Below are 17,480 nucleotides of genomic sequence, written 5' to 3' on the forward strand. Positions count from 1 at the left end.
GGGTTAATTTTAGCTTTAGTGTAGAGATCAGCCTCCCACCTGACACATCCCACCCCCTGATCCCTCCCAAACAGCTCACTTCCCTCCCCCACCCCACAATTGTCCCGCCATCTTAAGTACTGGCAGAAAATCTGCCAGTACTAAAATAAAAGTTTTAGGTTTTTAAAAAAAAATAAAAAATAATTCTTCTGCTGTGTAGGACCCCCCTTAGCCCCCAACCTCCCTCATCCCCCCTCAAACAGCTCTTTAACCCCCCCCCCCTGCCTTTATTGGGCACCATATTGGGTACCCAGTTTGAAAAATAATAATGTATTTTTATTTATTTTTTTAAATATTTTATTTATTTCTGTAGTGTAGCTGCCCCCCCTCAACATCCAACCCCCCACCCTCTCCCTGATGCCTTGATTTCAAAATCCCACCCTCCATCCGGTGGGCGGTAACATCGGAGTGGCGCGCAGCTAGCGTTTGCTCCGTGTATGCTTCGTGTATACGCTAACCGCCAGTCACAGGCTCTAGGCCCAAGAGAGCCGAGCAAAGAGTACCAGTTTGGAAGCGCTTTCACCGACCATCGTGAAGCCGTGGCAGGCTACGCTCAGCGGGTACGTGACACAGAGACAACAAAGGCACTCCACCGAACATATCCCTCAGCCAGTAAAGCTCCTTGGCAGGAGCAACGCTGCTCAGGAAAATGCCCATGAACATGGACATGGTGCTACAAGACTGACGATAACAGAAGATAAAGCCATCCTCTCAGATAAGTACTCACACATCAGACTATGTGCTGTAAAAGCCGCTGCAAGGTTAATTTTCTTCTCTGACTATGAGGATATGAATAGGATGTGTACAGTTTTATTAGTCTGGGAGCAGGGAAGTCTGTGTCTGATATCTGGTAGCAATTGAGAGAGCATTAAAGGCCGGAGGTATTCATCTGTTTTATCGGCCTAATTTCTGTTATTGCTGGCTGGGAAAAAATAACTAAGACAAAGAACTCAGTTGGAAACGTGATCCCTGGTTTTGGTACTCTATAAGGGGAAGTTATAGTGACGGCCCATATCTGTGTGACTACATAAAGTGAGTCACGGACTCAGGTTTCTGGAATCCAACAGGCTGTTTTCTTTCCCCTATAGGAAGGTGTTATTTATTGCCCCAGTGAAGAAAACTGTTACACACAAATCTGTTTCAACAAACTCTACACTTGCATATTTTGAACTCACTGCGCTGCTGAAAGAAAAAAAGGAATAGGAAAAAGGAGGGAAGCGAGAAAAAAATAAAGAGAAGGAATACAGATATACTAGGAAAAGGAATTCCGGGGGCTAATTGTTCAGCTCAGAAATAGAATACACACAAAAGTGCAACTCCATAGGCATTAAGCAAAGCCTGAGTTTGAGAGGACTTAACTGCAATTCACCATAATACACTATCCTGAAGAATATACTGTGTGCCTAGTGTGTAAGTCTGGGATAAGTATGTAAGAATCTTGTGCCTTGCTTGAGGCCTGAAGCTCCCGGTGAAGAAACTGGTACTAGCTGGTATTTGGACTGATAGTTGTCACGGATCTTGGTTGTGATAATAGTCTGATTAATAGTTTTACTATACTAACAGGAAGAAAAATCTGAAAGCCTGGTGTGCAAGTTTGGGATTAGCATGCAAGTGGACTGTATTGTGTTAAAAATGCTGAACCCAGTGAATTGAGGGGACTTAACTGCAATACACCATAATATACTATTCTGAAGAATATACTGTGTGCCTAGTGTGTAAGTCTGGGACAGGTATGTAAGAATCTTGTGCCATGCTTGAGGCCTGAAGCTCCCAGTGAAGAAACTGGTACTAGCTGGTATTTGGACTGATAGTAGCCACGGATCTTGGTTGTGATAACAGTCTGATTAAAAGTTTCACTATACTAACAGGAATTAAAATCTGAAAGCCTGGTGTGCAAGTCTGGGATTAGCATGCAAGTGGACTGTATTGTGATAAAAATGCTGAACCCAGTGAAGAACTAGGTAGTTGGTGACACTTGGAAAGACTGTTATGTCCTTCTGACAAAGATATATTAACCCAGGACCAACTGTGCTGTATTTGATTAAGCTTTAGAGTTTTGTTATATGTGGCAAAAATTCCCATGGTTTCACCTTTGTGAAGAATGTACAGTGTGGCTAGGGTATAAGTCTGGGACCCTGATCCAGTGGGCTTGTGTTGTGAACAGAATGTAGGGACTGCAGTGAAAAATCTGGTAGTTGGTTTAAGTTGGTTTTTTTCTTTTTTTTTTTGTTTTTTCTTGGAAGGCTTGATAGGCTAGATTGATAAAATAGAAGAGTGTAAAGTAAATTGAACCCTGTTTTTGTTCTCTTAGTTTTTGTTTTTTAATTTCTTAAGATTGAAGGCTTTATAACGTTTAAAAGTAGTTAAGAAGTTAAACTCAAAGAAATAATTTAGCTTAGAAAATTGTATAGCGCTTAACATTACAATCTATCCCTTGTTGGGTACTTGATATATAGATTTTCCTCTTTTTTTTTTTTTTTTTTTTTTCTCCTCTTCACTCATACACTCCTACACTAATTACTCACTTTTGACTTAAGACACCATCACACATTTTTTATTTTTTATTCTCTCTGTAGACCTTGGTTTAGTCCCTGATCACTTAGATTTACACCGGCCCAAGTGGCTCATACTCACTATTAACACTTCTCCACATTAGTTTTATTTACACACTTTCCCCCTCCTCCTTGTTTTTTTTTTTTTTTTTTTTTTTTTTTTCTTTCCTTCTTTTCCTTTTACTGTGGTACATTTTTAAAAGGAAAAGAAAAAAAAAAAAAAGAAAAAAACAACAAGTGTTTATTAATGGATAAGTTTATCCAGAATTCAAAAGATAAGTCCCCAGCTGTAATGTCAGCTAAAACCAGGGAAAGAAATAAGAACAAGAATACAATCGATCCCATACAAGAGAATTTAGATAGTGTGAACACACCTCATGTTAACATAGATACACAAATGTTAATAACTCAAATTTCTGCTTTATTGATGCCACAGTTTGATAATCTCAGACTAGAAATATCATCGGTATCGAATGAGCTAAAACATTTTAATGCAAGAATAGGAGAAATAGAAAATAGAATATCGAACCTAGAGGATCAACTGACTATTAAAAGTAATAGGATAGAAGAGTTAACCGGACAGATTGTAAAATTACAAGTCAGAGCAGATGTTGCTGAAGACAGATCAAGAAGAAATAATCTAAGGTTCATAGGTATATCTGAAAAATATGTAAATAGAGAGTTAGAAGCACTTATCACCAAAGAAATACCAAGGAAACTGGGCATGCAAAGGGAAGGATTAGAAATCATAGCTGAGCGGATACATAGACTGGGTTCAAGTAAGCAATACTCGGGTGAAGACCCTATGGGTAGATCCCGCAATAGGCCAGTGATAGCAAAATTCTTGAACTATAAGGACAAAACTGAAGTCTTAAAATACTTTAAAAAACTATCAGAACCTCTCCTGCTGGATGACAGGAAAGTCCTTATCTTTCAAGACTTTTCAATGGAAACCTCGAATAAAAGGAAAATAATGTCACAAATGTGCTCGCAATTCATTCAAAAGGGGTTACAGGCATTTGTAGTTTATCCTGCTATCTTAAAAGTAGGAGGTAAGGATGGCTTTAAATCTTTTCAGAATAACGAAGAAGCTAAACAGTATTATGTCACAGTTTGTCAGGATTTATGACATAAAGGAGAACAGCGTTAAAATTTTAACTGGTTTTGATTTTTTTTTTTTTTTTTTTTTTTTTTTTTTCCTTTCCTTTGTCCTCTTATCAGCCTTTCATAAAGTTAAAGATATGTCTAGTCGTGTTGGAAATTTTGTGGTTGGTTGCTTGCATAGAATAAAATTAGGAACTTACTAGGTTTTACATCTTGGAATGTTGGTGGTATTGTTTCCCCTATTAAAAGAAAGACAATCTTAAAGCATCTTAAAAAATTAAATACTGATATTGCCTTTCTTCAGGAAGTCAGGTTGTCGGCAACAGAATTAGCTAAATTAAAAGTTAATTGGGTAAAAGAAGTAGTCGCCACTCCATGTTTAGAAAGGAAAAAGGGTGTAGCTATACTACTTGGCAAGAATCTAGAATATAAAATTCTTGAAGTTAAAAAAGATGACAATGCACGCTATATTATTATTGAAATAGAAATAAAAAAAAAGATTTATACTTTGTGTAATGTCTATGGTCCAAATAATCTGGACCCGGAATTTTGGAATAAATTGCAGGTATTAATGCTAAAGCATAATGAAAAAAATTTAATAATTGCGGGTGATTTTAATTTAACACCTAGATTCCCACTAGATAGGAAAAGCACAAAAGGTAGGAAAAAGGATTCTAGAATATCGAAGGAAATGAGAATCCTGCATACATTTAAAAAATCACTCAAAGTCCATGATATTTGGAGACTCCAATATCCAGATTTAAGAAGATTTACATGCTTATCAAAATCACTAGAATCACTATCGAGGATTGATTTTTTCCTGATATCCGAGTCTTTATTGTTGGCTAACCCAAAGGCAGATATAAAAGATGTGATCATATCTGATCACGCTCCTATTACACTAGAACTTACCCTAGAGGAAATATTAACTAGAGCTCCTAAAAGAAACTTCTTTCACTTCCCGAAATACATGCTGAAAAATGCATCTTTTGTAGCTATGCTAAGAGAAAAATTCAATATTTTTATAAATTTGAACAGAGAATATCTAGATAGGATAGAAATACTGTGGGAAACAGCTAAATCAGTGTTAAGGGGAGAAATAATAAGCTATATGGCCACATTTAAAAAGAAAAGAAAGAGAAGGGAAGAACAATTAACGTATCAAGCTATAAATTCTTATAATAGATACCTATCAAGCACTACAAAAAAGAACTGGTTCAGGTATACCCAGGCAAAACAAGAAAGGGACACATTCTATATACAAGAAACTACTAGAGAAGATCTCAAAAGTAAAGCTAAGTTTATGAAATTTGGTAATAAAACAGGTAGTCTTCTAGCGAAAGTAGTTAAATCTGAAAAAAAAACTAATATAATACCGGTAATAAAAGTGGAAGATACATATATACATGACCCGTTAGAAATAAATGAGATCTTTTACCAAATATACAGCAAATTTTATGGGGCAGCTGAGCTAGACAGCTCAAATAAAAGGCGGTTCTGGGATTCAATAACTACTCCTAAAATAACACTGGAAGAAGCTAATACAATCAACCAGCCTATTACGATAGAAGAAGTAGAAACAACAATTAATAAGATTAAATTAAATAAAGCACCCGGGCCGGATCATCTGCCAGCCGAGTTCTATAAAATTTTAAAAAAAGAAATTGCACCATATTTGACCAAATTATATAATTGGTATTACTCCGAGAATCCTAGCATGTCAAAGAACTTCACTAAAGCAAATACAATTCTGATATATAAAAAAGGAAGGGACCCTGAGAAGCCAGACGCATACAGACCTATCTCCCTACTAAATGTGGACTATAAGATCTTAGCAATAATTGTCGCGGAAAGATTAAAAAAAATTTTTGGTAACATCATACATACAAATCAAGTAGGGTTTATGAATAATCGAAGTTCTGTGGTCAATATACGTAAAGCTTGCATTATTATTGAATATTTCAACGATCTGGCAGATAAACACCAAGAGATAGGAGAAGATGCAGCCTTAATAGCCATAGATGCAGAAAAAGCTTTTGATGCGGTACAGTGGGATCATCTTTTTACATCACTATCTAAGTTTGGTTTCTCGGGCCCCTTTCTAAACTATATCAAAGCAATATACAAAAATCCGATATCTGTTATTTCAGTGAATGGAGTGGAATCTGCAGATATTGCTTTGAAAAGAGGTACAAGACAAGGTTGTCCCTTGTCACCCTTCTTGTTTAATTTGTCCATTGAATCATTAGCTATTAAAATTCGTCAAGAGATGCAAGGGATTGTTTGTAATAATATAGAGGAAAAGATCTTGCTATATGCTGATGACGTTCTGATATTCCTGAGAAATAGCAATCGGAGCATACCACAACTTATGGACATAATAGAGCTATATAGCTCCTTTTCGGGTTATAGAGTTAATTTTAGTAAAACCGAACTCTTATGGCTTAATAAACAAAAAGAATCTAATACTTTGTTCCCCTATAAAGTAGTAGACCAGATTACATATCTTGGAATTAATCTCAGTAAGAACCCTAAGTTGTGGTATGACTTGAATGTTAAACCAATTCTACAGAAAATTACTGACCAGTTAAACGTGTGGAAACATATTCCCTTGGCCCTGTCAGGTAAAATTAGTTTAATCAAAATGATTATTTTTCCGAAGATATTGTATAAAATGCAGAATTTACCTTTACTCATTAAATCCACAGATATTAAAGTGTTCAATAAAAATATTACCGATTTTCTGTGGGGTAAGAAAAGGAAAAAAATCTCTCTCAAAATATTGTCTCTTTTAAAGGAATCTGGAGGATTTGCTCTCCCAGATATAGGGAAATATAACTTAGCATGCCATGTTAAAATTGCAGCGGAATGGCTGCTAGATAAGGAATATTATACAGCAAGGTCATTGGAAGAGGGAATAGTGAAACCCTACTCTCTAAAGGCTCTTTTACATACTAAAATTGCAGATATTCCCAAAAAGATCAAAAAGATCAGCTCAGTTATGAGTATTATAAAAGCGTGGCAGCAGTATTGCAAGAAATTAAAAGTTAATTATACAATATCCAATTATTTAACAATTACTGGCTACCCCCTTTTCCCGGAAGCGTTAAAATCTGCAGTCTTCCATAGGTGGAAAAGCAAGGGATTGATATACATTGGTCAAATGATTAATTTCAACACAGAAAATCCGCACATTAAGACGTTTGAGGAATTAAGAGCTGAATTCGATTTACCCAATAAATTTTTTTTTTGCGTACCTACAAATAAGGAATCTAGCCAATAAGTTATTACACCTCCAAAATAAGGACTGGGACTGGCCCTCACTTATGTTGAATTTTAATTTAAGTAAAGCAGGAGACTTCTCGATTAGAAAATGGTACAATGAAGCTCTGAGACAGGAGGGTAGTTTAAACTTAAATCTTATCGTCAAAAAATGGCAACTGAAGGGGTTTAGAGAATGTAATGAAGATCGTATATATAACAGTATTAATAAAATAAATAAGATCTTCACTGCTACTAATTTTAGAGAAGCACATATCTTCCTACTCAATCAAACATACCTGACACCATGTGCTATGTCAAGATGGAATAGCCAAATTAAGGATAAATGTGCGAAATGTGGTAACAGTGGGGCCGATATCATACACTATTTTTGGGAATGTACATTAGTTAGGCAGTATTGGAATAAAATAAGCTTTCTACTCTCAAGGATAGTAAAAACAGGGATATCAATCTCCCGAGATACAGTCTTTTTCCTATTTCAGGCAGATTCCAGAATAAAAAATAAATTATTTATCGAACTAGTGATAGGGGTGGCAAGGTTTCTATTGCTGAGAACCTGGATCTCAAAAAAACTACCATCCATAGCAGAAGTGAGTAATTTTATCTTTAAACAAATGACACTAGAACAATGTCTGATAGAACAAGATAAAAGTAAGGAAGTCGAGACTTTCTTTAAAAAGTGGGAAACTTTCATATACTCCCAGGCAATAGATATACAGAAGAAAATTATTTACCCGTTAAGATCAACAGAATATGTTATGAATGCAATACTAAGAGGGGAATTGCCACAGGTATAATAAGTTATTACTTTAGAGAATTGAATGCGACTGTAAACTCGAAGGCTGATAAGAATACACAAATCTTTGCGTATCTAATTTTTTTTTTTTTTTTTTTTCTCCTCGTTCTTTTCTTTTTCTTTTTTTTTAGTTTTATGTGTTGTGTAGCAATCTTTATTAGAAAATAAGTTCACAGATGAGACATATTGGAAGACATAGTTGGGACAGAGAGTGAAGAGTCCAGTTTATCCTAGCTACAGAGTCGATTGTTATGACTTGTTTAATGTATGGTTGCTGGATTTCTCCTTTTGTCTCATGGTATTCCCCTTTCTTTTGAAGGGAATGCCATGACAGATATTTCTTTTATTGTTATTATATTGAGACTGTTCCCCATTGTTATTGTCTTCACCTTTTTCTTTTTTCTGTACCCCATCTGTGCTCTCAATAAAAATATTTAAAAAAAAAAAAAAAATCCCACCCTCCAGATCTACAGCATATTGATGCTGTTTTGATAGACATCACATGCACGCGCGTGCACGCGCCCGTGCACGCACCCGCACTAGATCCCTCCCCCCTCCTCCACCAATAACTGCCCACCCGCCTCCCTGGATGAGCTCCCACCCACCAACCATAACGGCCATCGGTAGCCGATGCAGAGAGGGCCACAGAGTGGCTCTCTCTGCATCGGATGGCTAAAAACAGTTATTGCAGGATGCCTCAATATTGAGGCATCACTGCAATAACATGAAAGCAGCTGGAAGCTATCAGGATCGCTTCCACTGCTTTCAAAGACCAACGACGTATGGGGTACGTCCTTGGTCATTAACTGCATTTTTTTGCAGGACGTACCCCATACGTCGTTGGTCACTAAGGGGTTAAAGAGAGCTGCAGGTACAGGAGGGAAACAAGTAGTCACCAAACTACTGTAGTACAAATCTGTGTGTGTACTACAGTAGTTACAAACTACATAGACAACTAGTTAATATTAAGGCATTTTAATGTAACTGTATATACTACTCCCTTATTTATGCATGCCTAATTACTAGATCAAAAATTCTGGTGAGAAACCATGCAAAATCGTGGGATTATTTTTTTAGTCTTTATATTGTAATGTAGGTGTCTCTCTCCTTCACACCCAGAACCTGCATAAGGGGGTAAACCGCTCTCAAGCTAAAATTTGTGTTTATAAAATTGAGGGACCTTTCATGAGACCTCTTAGATCATCTCGCCTGAAATAAGAGCTTTAGATCATCTCGCCTTTAATGAGAAGTGTGCAGCTGCTTTGTCATTAAAGGGACATGAAACACCATTTTTTCTTTTCTTTTGTGATTCAGATAGAACATACCATTTTAAACAACTTTTCACTTTACTTCTATTATCAACTTTGTTTAATTATCTTGTTCTTTGTTGAATGAGCAGCAATGAACTACTGGGAGCTAGCTGAACATATCAGCTAAACCAATGACAAGAGGCATATATGTGCAGCCACCTCCCAGTAGTACATTGCTGCCCCTGAGCCTATCTAGATATTCTTTTCAACAAAGGATACCAACAGAACAATGCAAATAAGATAACAAAAGTAAATTAGAACTTTGTTTAAAATGTCTTGCTTTGTCTGAATCATGAAAGTTTAAAGTGAAGGTCAATTTTGATTAATTAGTGCCCAGGTTTTAATAATCCTATTAAAAACAAGGGCACTTTAATTCATCAAAATTGACATTTCACTTGTTTTCTTCAAAAACGTACCTTTTAATCCTGACAGCTGCTCCAGCCCGTCGCAAGCCGTCTTTGCGGGTCCAAAATAACGAATCCAGATTCCTCCAATCACAGCGTTGCATCAGGCCAAGATTCCACCGGTGGGGGGAAGCCGTGATTGGAGGAAGCTGGTTTCGTCATTTCTGATGTCTGCAGAGGCTTCCGACGGCCTGGGAATCGCTGGATCGGCTGCCAGGATTAAAAGGTACGTTTTTGAAGAAAACAAGGGAAATGTCTATTTTGATTAATTAAAGTGCCCTTGTTTTTAATAGGATTATTAAAAACCAGGCACAAATTCATGAAAATTGACCTTCACTTTAACTTTGGCTTTCCAGTCCCTTTAATTACTGATGTCTGTTTTCGACTCAGTGGTTCTGAGGGACACGGTGCAGGATCTGACACATTGGTCGTGACTTGGCTGGTTCTGATCAAGACATACAAAACATTTATGTTCTCTTGAGTAAAGTATTTTAGAGAACTCGATGCATCTTCTATATATTTTTTTCTCTTTTATCTCAGATGTCCATGAATCTCCCATCCTTGAAGACGATGATGACTTTGACCCAAACCCCAAAAGCACATCAACTACAATTGCAACATCAGAGCAAAACACAGAATCATGTGACACAAGCCCCTCTATCATCTCCCCCACAATGAGTCAAGATTTTGAGGACTTATCCCAGGCCCCTTCCGACACACCATCTGCTAATGGACAAATTCTGACAGATGACGAAGCAGCCCATGAGGACTAGGAAACATGAGGGGGCCAAACCTCTAATCCATGGGGTGATAGTGTTTAACCCGCTCATTGCAAGAATGAGTTCATTAAAGGCAGCCTGGAAAGAGCGTTCTGCATAATAATGTAATACTGAATCAAGTTAAGATTCTCTAATACTGCACTGTGTGGGGAGGTCTCACTTATAAGACTATGCTTGTGCTTTCCCATTATCCCCCAATTGTACTGTTTTTGCAGCTGCTTGGGTTAATGTTCCTATGGTCTTCAGCACTTTCCAATTTCTTCATCTTCATATGGAGAATTTTCACACGTTTTACCCCTTGTTCTTCCGCTGTATTCTTTGTTCCCTTGTTATACGTTGTTCTTATGTAAGTTTATGGAAATGTTTAGTTTGAAATCACCTGTTTATGTCTTTTTGAAAAGTGTGAATTTGCTATAAGAGCTTAAAAGAGGACAAGCCAAGTCTGGTTTGTATCAGGATTGGGAGTACATTTGGTTATACAACTGAATAAAATAGGAATCTTTCTAACACATTAGATGTGGGAACACATCAAGGCACTTAAATATAAAGGCTTAAAATGAAAACTTTCAGTTACAATTAAATTATTGTAAATGCTATATCTGCAAACTGGCATTTAAAAACAAAAAAACTTCTCTACAGCTGTTAAAGAATATTTGTTTGTTTTAAAGCGACATGATACTCAAATATACTTGAAAGTAATGTAGCATAGCTGTAAAAAGCAGACTAGAAAATGTCACATGGATATCACTTTGTAAAAAAGGAAAATATTTTACCTCTTTATTTCCTCAATAACCACATCCCATTGTAAAGGAACTTTAAGCAGCCAATCAGCATGCTAGTCCTGGGACTTGCAAGGGAACATGCATCTAGCATGTGCAGACACGGTCAAGTTTCTCCTCTCCACAGTTTAAGGGGATTTACTATGAAATCTCACGAGATCACATGACATCAGCACTAAGTGACCAGTCAACATTGTAGATTTGCATAATCAACAAATGCATGATAATAAGACAATGGAATAGCACTTAGTCTGAACTTCAAATGAGTAGTAGATTTTTGTTATATAAATTGCAAAGTTATTTCTATTTCCACTCCTCCTGTGCCATGTGACAGCCATCAGCCAATCACAAATGCATATACATATATGCTGTGAATTATTGCACATGCTCAGTAGGCGTTGGTGACTCAAAAAGTGTAAATATAAAAAGACACTGCACATTTTGTTAATGCAAGTAAATTGGAAAGTTGTTTAAAATTGCATGCTTTATCTGAATCATGAAGTTTAATTTTGACTTGAGTGTCCCTTTAAGCTGATTGGCTGCTGATGTTTTTTTTTTTTCTTCCTTTCTATTCAACATGCAGTTAACACAGTAGCTGAAGGATAACTGTTTACAGAGCACTTTCTCTTTTGAGATAATAAAATTTTGAGTATAACTATTTTCCTTTTTAGAGATGTTCAGGTGATATTTTCTTGTCAGCTATTTGCACTTATGCTTAATCACTTTCAAGTGATTTAGCATATGAGTATTATGTTCCATTAACAGTGAAATCGTGTTCTTACTTAATAGAAAAAAGGGATTTTATTGAAAATGCAGTTTAGCCCTAAAGCTTTTTTTTTTTTTTTAAGAAAAGGTACACACAAGTTATTTTTTATAGAATATTTAGATAAGTGCAATGATATTTTTTTGCATCTTTGACAAATGTTTTTCCCATGTATTCAAGAATTCAAGCACAGCACATAGTAATATAATATAGGTTAGTGCAATGAGTCCCAACCTTCTATGTAAAATGATACATCAGAGTGACATTCCGTGGCACACCTTATATTTTTTAGCTAAATCATTTGCGCTCCGCTCAGATACTAACAGCATGTGTAACCTGCAACACCTTTAAACAAGGATCATGTGCATAAATGTTTCCTTTATAAGCAGAAAACTGAAATAGTCTGTGATGGACTTCGATATGCCTAAGTCTCAAGGCACACTTTGGTATTAAAGCATATCCATTCCAAACCACTCATCAAAGTCATTTTTCTTAAAAGGGTCATCATTAAAGAGCAATGAGAAAATGCACTTTTAAATGTTATTAAAGGGACATTCCAGCGAAAATTAAAATGTACATCAGTGCATAGAAGTATTTTTGCGGTATATTTGTATTGCTAAAAGACTGCTAATAAAAGATATCACTGTTTTTAGAGCTTTTACAGGGCACGAAGACCATATCTAGATATAGTCGGTCTACTCCAGAATTGTTATAGTTTTAAAAGATAGATAATCCCTTTATTACCCATTCCCCAGTTTTGCATAACCAACACGGTTATATTAATATACTTTTTACCTCTGTGATTACTTTGTATCTAAGCCTTTGCAGACTGCTCCTTATTTCAGTTCTTTTGACAGACTTGCATTTTATCCAATCAGTGCTGACTCCTAGGTAACTCCACGTGAGTGAGCACAATGTTATCTGTATGGCACACATGTAATAGTGCTATCTAGCTGTAAAAAAACTATCAAAATGCACTGAGATAAGAGGTGGCCTTCAAGGGCTTACAAATTAGCATATGAACCTACATAATTTTAAGATAAAAGTAAATTGGAAAGTTGTTTAAGCCCTTAAGGACCGCGACGTACCATGTACCTCGCCGGTCGTTAAGGGTTTCCTTGCTAACAATAGCGCAGGTCACACTGCAAGCGGCGGGACCACACTATTGTACCCTCCCTCCACCCTTCTGGTTACTGGATATAGAGTGGTCTTACTGCTGGCAGTGAGACCGCTCTATTTGTAATGCAATCCCCATTAAAAGACATACAGGGTATGTCACTGATCCTTAAAGGGATAGGAAAGTCAAAATTAAACTTGCATGATTCAGATAGAACATGTTATTTTAATACACTTTCAAATCCACTTCTATTTTCTAAAATGCTTTGTTCTCTTGGTATCCCTTGTTGAAAAGGAATACACACAAATCTTAATCTAGTGGGAGTTAGCTGCTGATTGGTGCCTGCACACATTTGTCTCTTGTGATTGGCTAACTAAATGTCTTCATCTAGATGCTAGAAGGGCAATGCTGTTTCTTCAGCAAAGGATAAAAAGAGAATGTAGAAAAGTTGATAATATAAGTAAATTGGAAAGTTGTTTTTTGGGGGGTTCCTGTTACTTTAAGGGGTTAAAATTGCATGCCCTATCTGATTCGGGAAAGTTTAATTTTGACTAGACTGTCCCTTTAACCAGCAATTTTAGCTCTTTTAACAAACACACTATGTAAGCTGCTGGTGCATAGAGCATATCTAGATATGCTTAGCATATGTGCAGTAGCATTTCTCACTAAAAACAGTGATATCTTTTCATAAGCATTTTTGTTTATACAAGCATATTGCAAAAATGCTTCTACTCAAAAATGAAATGTACAGAACTGCAAGGAGTTCAGTAAGAAATGCTGTAACGCATTAGAGTTTTTTTTTCTTGCTTATGTCCCTTTAAAACAAAATATAGCATTATTTGTATTTTATCAATGGTTACATTTGTCAATTGGTATGTGCAATCAGTACTAGGAATGGATGGTGATGTTTCGGTATCTAGAAAATGAATCTGTGTTCAAACTCTGGACAGTGGAATTGGCTTTTATATGAGACTGGGTGCATGAGAATGAGATCTCACGTGGGATCTCTGGGTAATGTCATAAATGTTCACTCAAAGGATTCTGGAATTCTGTTCCTGCTGCTTTTATGGATTTACATACTCATAAGATCTGTTTTTGTGCTATTTGTTCTAAAGAAGACTTCAAACTGGAATTTCTTACACGCTGCCAATAAGTTTTCATCTGGCTTTATATAACGCCAACAGTATATTCTGCTGGAAAGCAAACTTTGTTGGTTACGTGATTTTTCATTTTCGGCATTTATAATGCTTTAAAATAATGGCTAATTTATTACATATCCTATCCATGATCTTTATGATATTCATGGAGGATGAGTGTATTGAAGTTATGGCATAAGCTTTTCATTTATTTTAACTCAGCTTGAGCAGCATTTAAAAGGTCCCAGATTCTTTTGTTGAAAACTTAAACATGTTGCTATAGACTTATTCTATTGCTAGATCCTGGCAGCAAAAAGTTAAGTTTTAACCCCTTTGTGCCAGTACTATAGTGTTAACTTCCGATGTAAACACTATTAGTGAAAATGAAATTGTGATGTTCAATGCCAAGGTCGGATCATGGGGGACTGCCTACGCTGCTATGCTTGTCCCCCAGGCTAATCCTTGCCTACGTCAAAGGGGGAAGCTGCAGGACGTTGTATATAGTGGGACGTTCCATGTCGTCCTAATGCCGTTAAAGCCCAGCGTTGTTAGGTTGGCATGGAACATCCTAACGGCATGAAGTGGTTAAACATCAATTCAGGGATTTTCCAGTTTCTTTTATTTCAACATTGTGTCTGCAGAGCTGCTATTTTACATGCAATCAGCTTGTGCTGAATCTACAATATACTTTGTAATAAACAACAATTTATTCATGGATCTGTAAGTGACTCCAAATATGTTTATCTTGGCTTCTATCTTTTATGCATGTGTGTTTGTTTATATCCTGTATGTGTAGATATGTGGACACCCCTGCTAATTATTGAGTTTATATGTTTGTCACACCCATTGTTAACAGGTGCATAACATCCACCATGTAGCGATGAAATCTCCAGACAAACATTGACAGTACAATGAAGAGTTTGGTGACACTAACCATAGCACTGTCATAGGATACTACCTTTGCCACAAGTTTAGTGACATTTTTGCCCTACTAGATCTGCTCCGGTAAACTGTAAATGCTGCTATTGTGAAGTGGAAGCATCTAGAAGCAACATCAGCTCTGCCACAAAGTGGTAGACCACGCAAACGTAAAGTAGGACAACTGTGTGCTGAAGCATATATTGTGTAAAAATCACCTATCGTTTCTTGCATCACTGACTGCAACTTTTAAAACTGCCTCTAGAAGAAACATCAGCACAAGAACTGTGCATCAGGAGTTTCATGAAATGGGTTTTCATGACTGAACAGCTGTAAACAAGCCTAACATCAAGATGCATAATGCAAAGCATTGGCTAAAGTGGTGTAAAATACACCGCCACTAGACTCTGGAGTAGTGGGAACAGGTTCTCTGGATTGATGAATCCTGCTTCACTATCAGGGTCTGATGAAAGAATCTGGGTGTGGCAGATGCCAGGAGAGTGCTGGAATGTATAGGGGCATATGTATCAAGCTCCGTATGGAGCTTGATGTCCCGTGTTTCTGGCGAGCCTGCAGGCTCGCCAGAAACACCAGTTATGAAGCAGCGGTCACAAAGACCGCTGCTACATAAACTGTCCGCCTGCTCTGAGCAGGCGGACACACATCGCTGGAAATCGACCCGATCAAGTACGATCGGGTTGATTGCCAACCCCCTGCTGGCGGCCCATTGGCTGCGAGTCTGCAGGGGGCTGCGTTGCACCAGCAGCTTTTGTGAGCTGCTGGTGCAATGCTGAATACGGCGAGCGTATTGCTCGCTGTATTCAACAATGTCTGTCGGACCTGATCCGCTCTGTCGGATCAGGTCCGACAGACATTGATAACTAGGGGCCATAGTGTCTACTGTAAAGTTTGGTGGAGAAGGGATAATGGTCTTGGGCTGTTTTTCAGGGTTTAGACTAGGCCCCTTAGCTCCACTAAAGGGTCATCTTAATACTACAGGATACAAAGACAATTGGGTGCACCCAAGTTTGTGGCAACAGTTTAGGGAAGGCCCTTTCTTGTTCCAGCATGACTGTGCACAAAGCGTGGTCCATGAACACATGGTTTGACATTTACCCAACAATCAGCAAGCGCTACCCAGGTTCTGAACCAAAAATGGGCCGGCTCCTTAGTGTACATTCCTGGTTTTCAAATAATGATAGCAAGAGAACGAAGAAAAATTGATGATAGAAGAATATTCAAAAGTTGCTTAAAATTGCATGCTCTATCTGAATCTTGAAAAAAAAAATTGGGTATAGTATCCCTTGAAGGAGGGGGATTGAACTTCATCCACACCATTTACATAGGCAAGGGCACAGAGGGGAACTAGCAAAATTAAACTATATGGTAAGAATCAAGACGTCATCATTTAAAAATTCAGTTGATTGATTTGAGCAATGCTGTTGAAAGGGCCAATTACTTGAGCAGACAAATTATTTCGCAGGAAAATGCAGGTGTAAATTATCACCCTCATTTTAGCCATGATGTGAACATCTGGATGGTGACAATCTCTTCATCTATGGTTGAAATTACTTGAGTGACTGTTAAAGAATTTGGAAATAAATGTAAATATTTTGCCTATATGCAGATGCTGAATCAGTAGTGTTGTTTGGGCTTGCAAACTTTAGTGGGGGAAAATAGGTTTGGGTGAAGTTTCGGAATTCAGCATTTGTATGCTAAAAAACGCCAAAAATGATCACAGGCAGCGTCATTAAGCTATATTTGGCTTAGGCTATATCATTATGAGAGTGCAACATAAAGATCTGAGCTAATCCAGAATTGTTTTTGTGTTGTTTTTTTCTTCTTCATAGTGTAAATGAATTCCTTAAAGAACTAGGGCAATACTGGTAGTACGTTGCGATAAAGAATGTGCGTTTCTAAGCCCTGAGATAAGAACACCCTCCAACCTTTAACATACAGAACCACATAGTCAATACTTTGGTCATTAACCCTTTCGTGACAGGGTTAAAGTGCCTACATCGGAACAACTGTTCCGATGTAGACAAATTGAAACTACGCGATCGTGCATACGATCGCGAGATTTCAATTATTGGATCGCATCTGGGGGGCGTCCCTACAATCCTAGGAACGCCCTCCAGACCGCGATTAAATCCCTGAAGCACAGAAGGCTTCAGGACAGCCGTTAGTTATGACGTTCCATTCCGTCATAACGGCTTTAAAGCCCAGTCTAATTATGACGGAATGGAACGGCATAACGGCTTTAAAAGGTTAATCATGATTGCATGATATCATGACAGGCTATGATAGTGCTGAGTGTAGCCTAAACAGGCTAAATGTAGCCACCAATCAGTAAGTGCTACATAGGGTTCTGAACCAAAAATTGGCTGGCTCCTAAGCTTACATTCCTGTTTTTACAAATAAAGAAGCCACGAGAACAAAGAAAAATTTATAATAGGAGTAAAAATGTGGGTTTCATAATTTTTTTAAGGGATTAATGACTG

At 37.4% G+C, this 17,480-nt stretch overlaps 1 protein-coding gene across 1 annotated transcript in view; it reads left to right on the top strand.

Annotated features, from left to right (window-relative positions):
* Positions 1–10,829, top strand: part of KXD1 (KxDL motif containing 1) — a 30,191-nt gene extending 19,362 nt beyond the window's left edge. The window contains exon 5 of the mRNA XM_053702963.1: positions 10,028–10,829. Within this exon, the coding sequence (XP_053558938.1) occupies positions 10,028–10,260 (233 nt within the window). The 3' untranslated portion in view covers positions 10,261–10,829. The remainder of the gene's footprint in view (positions 1–10,027) is intronic.
* The last annotated feature ends 6,651 nt before the right edge of the window (positions 10,830–17,480 follow it).

This window comes from Bombina bombina, chromosome 2, assembly GCF_027579735.1.
Source record: "Bombina bombina isolate aBomBom1 chromosome 2, aBomBom1.pri, whole genome shotgun sequence".
Classification (NCBI taxonomy): Eukaryota; Metazoa; Chordata; class Amphibia; order Anura; family Bombinatoridae; genus Bombina; species Bombina bombina.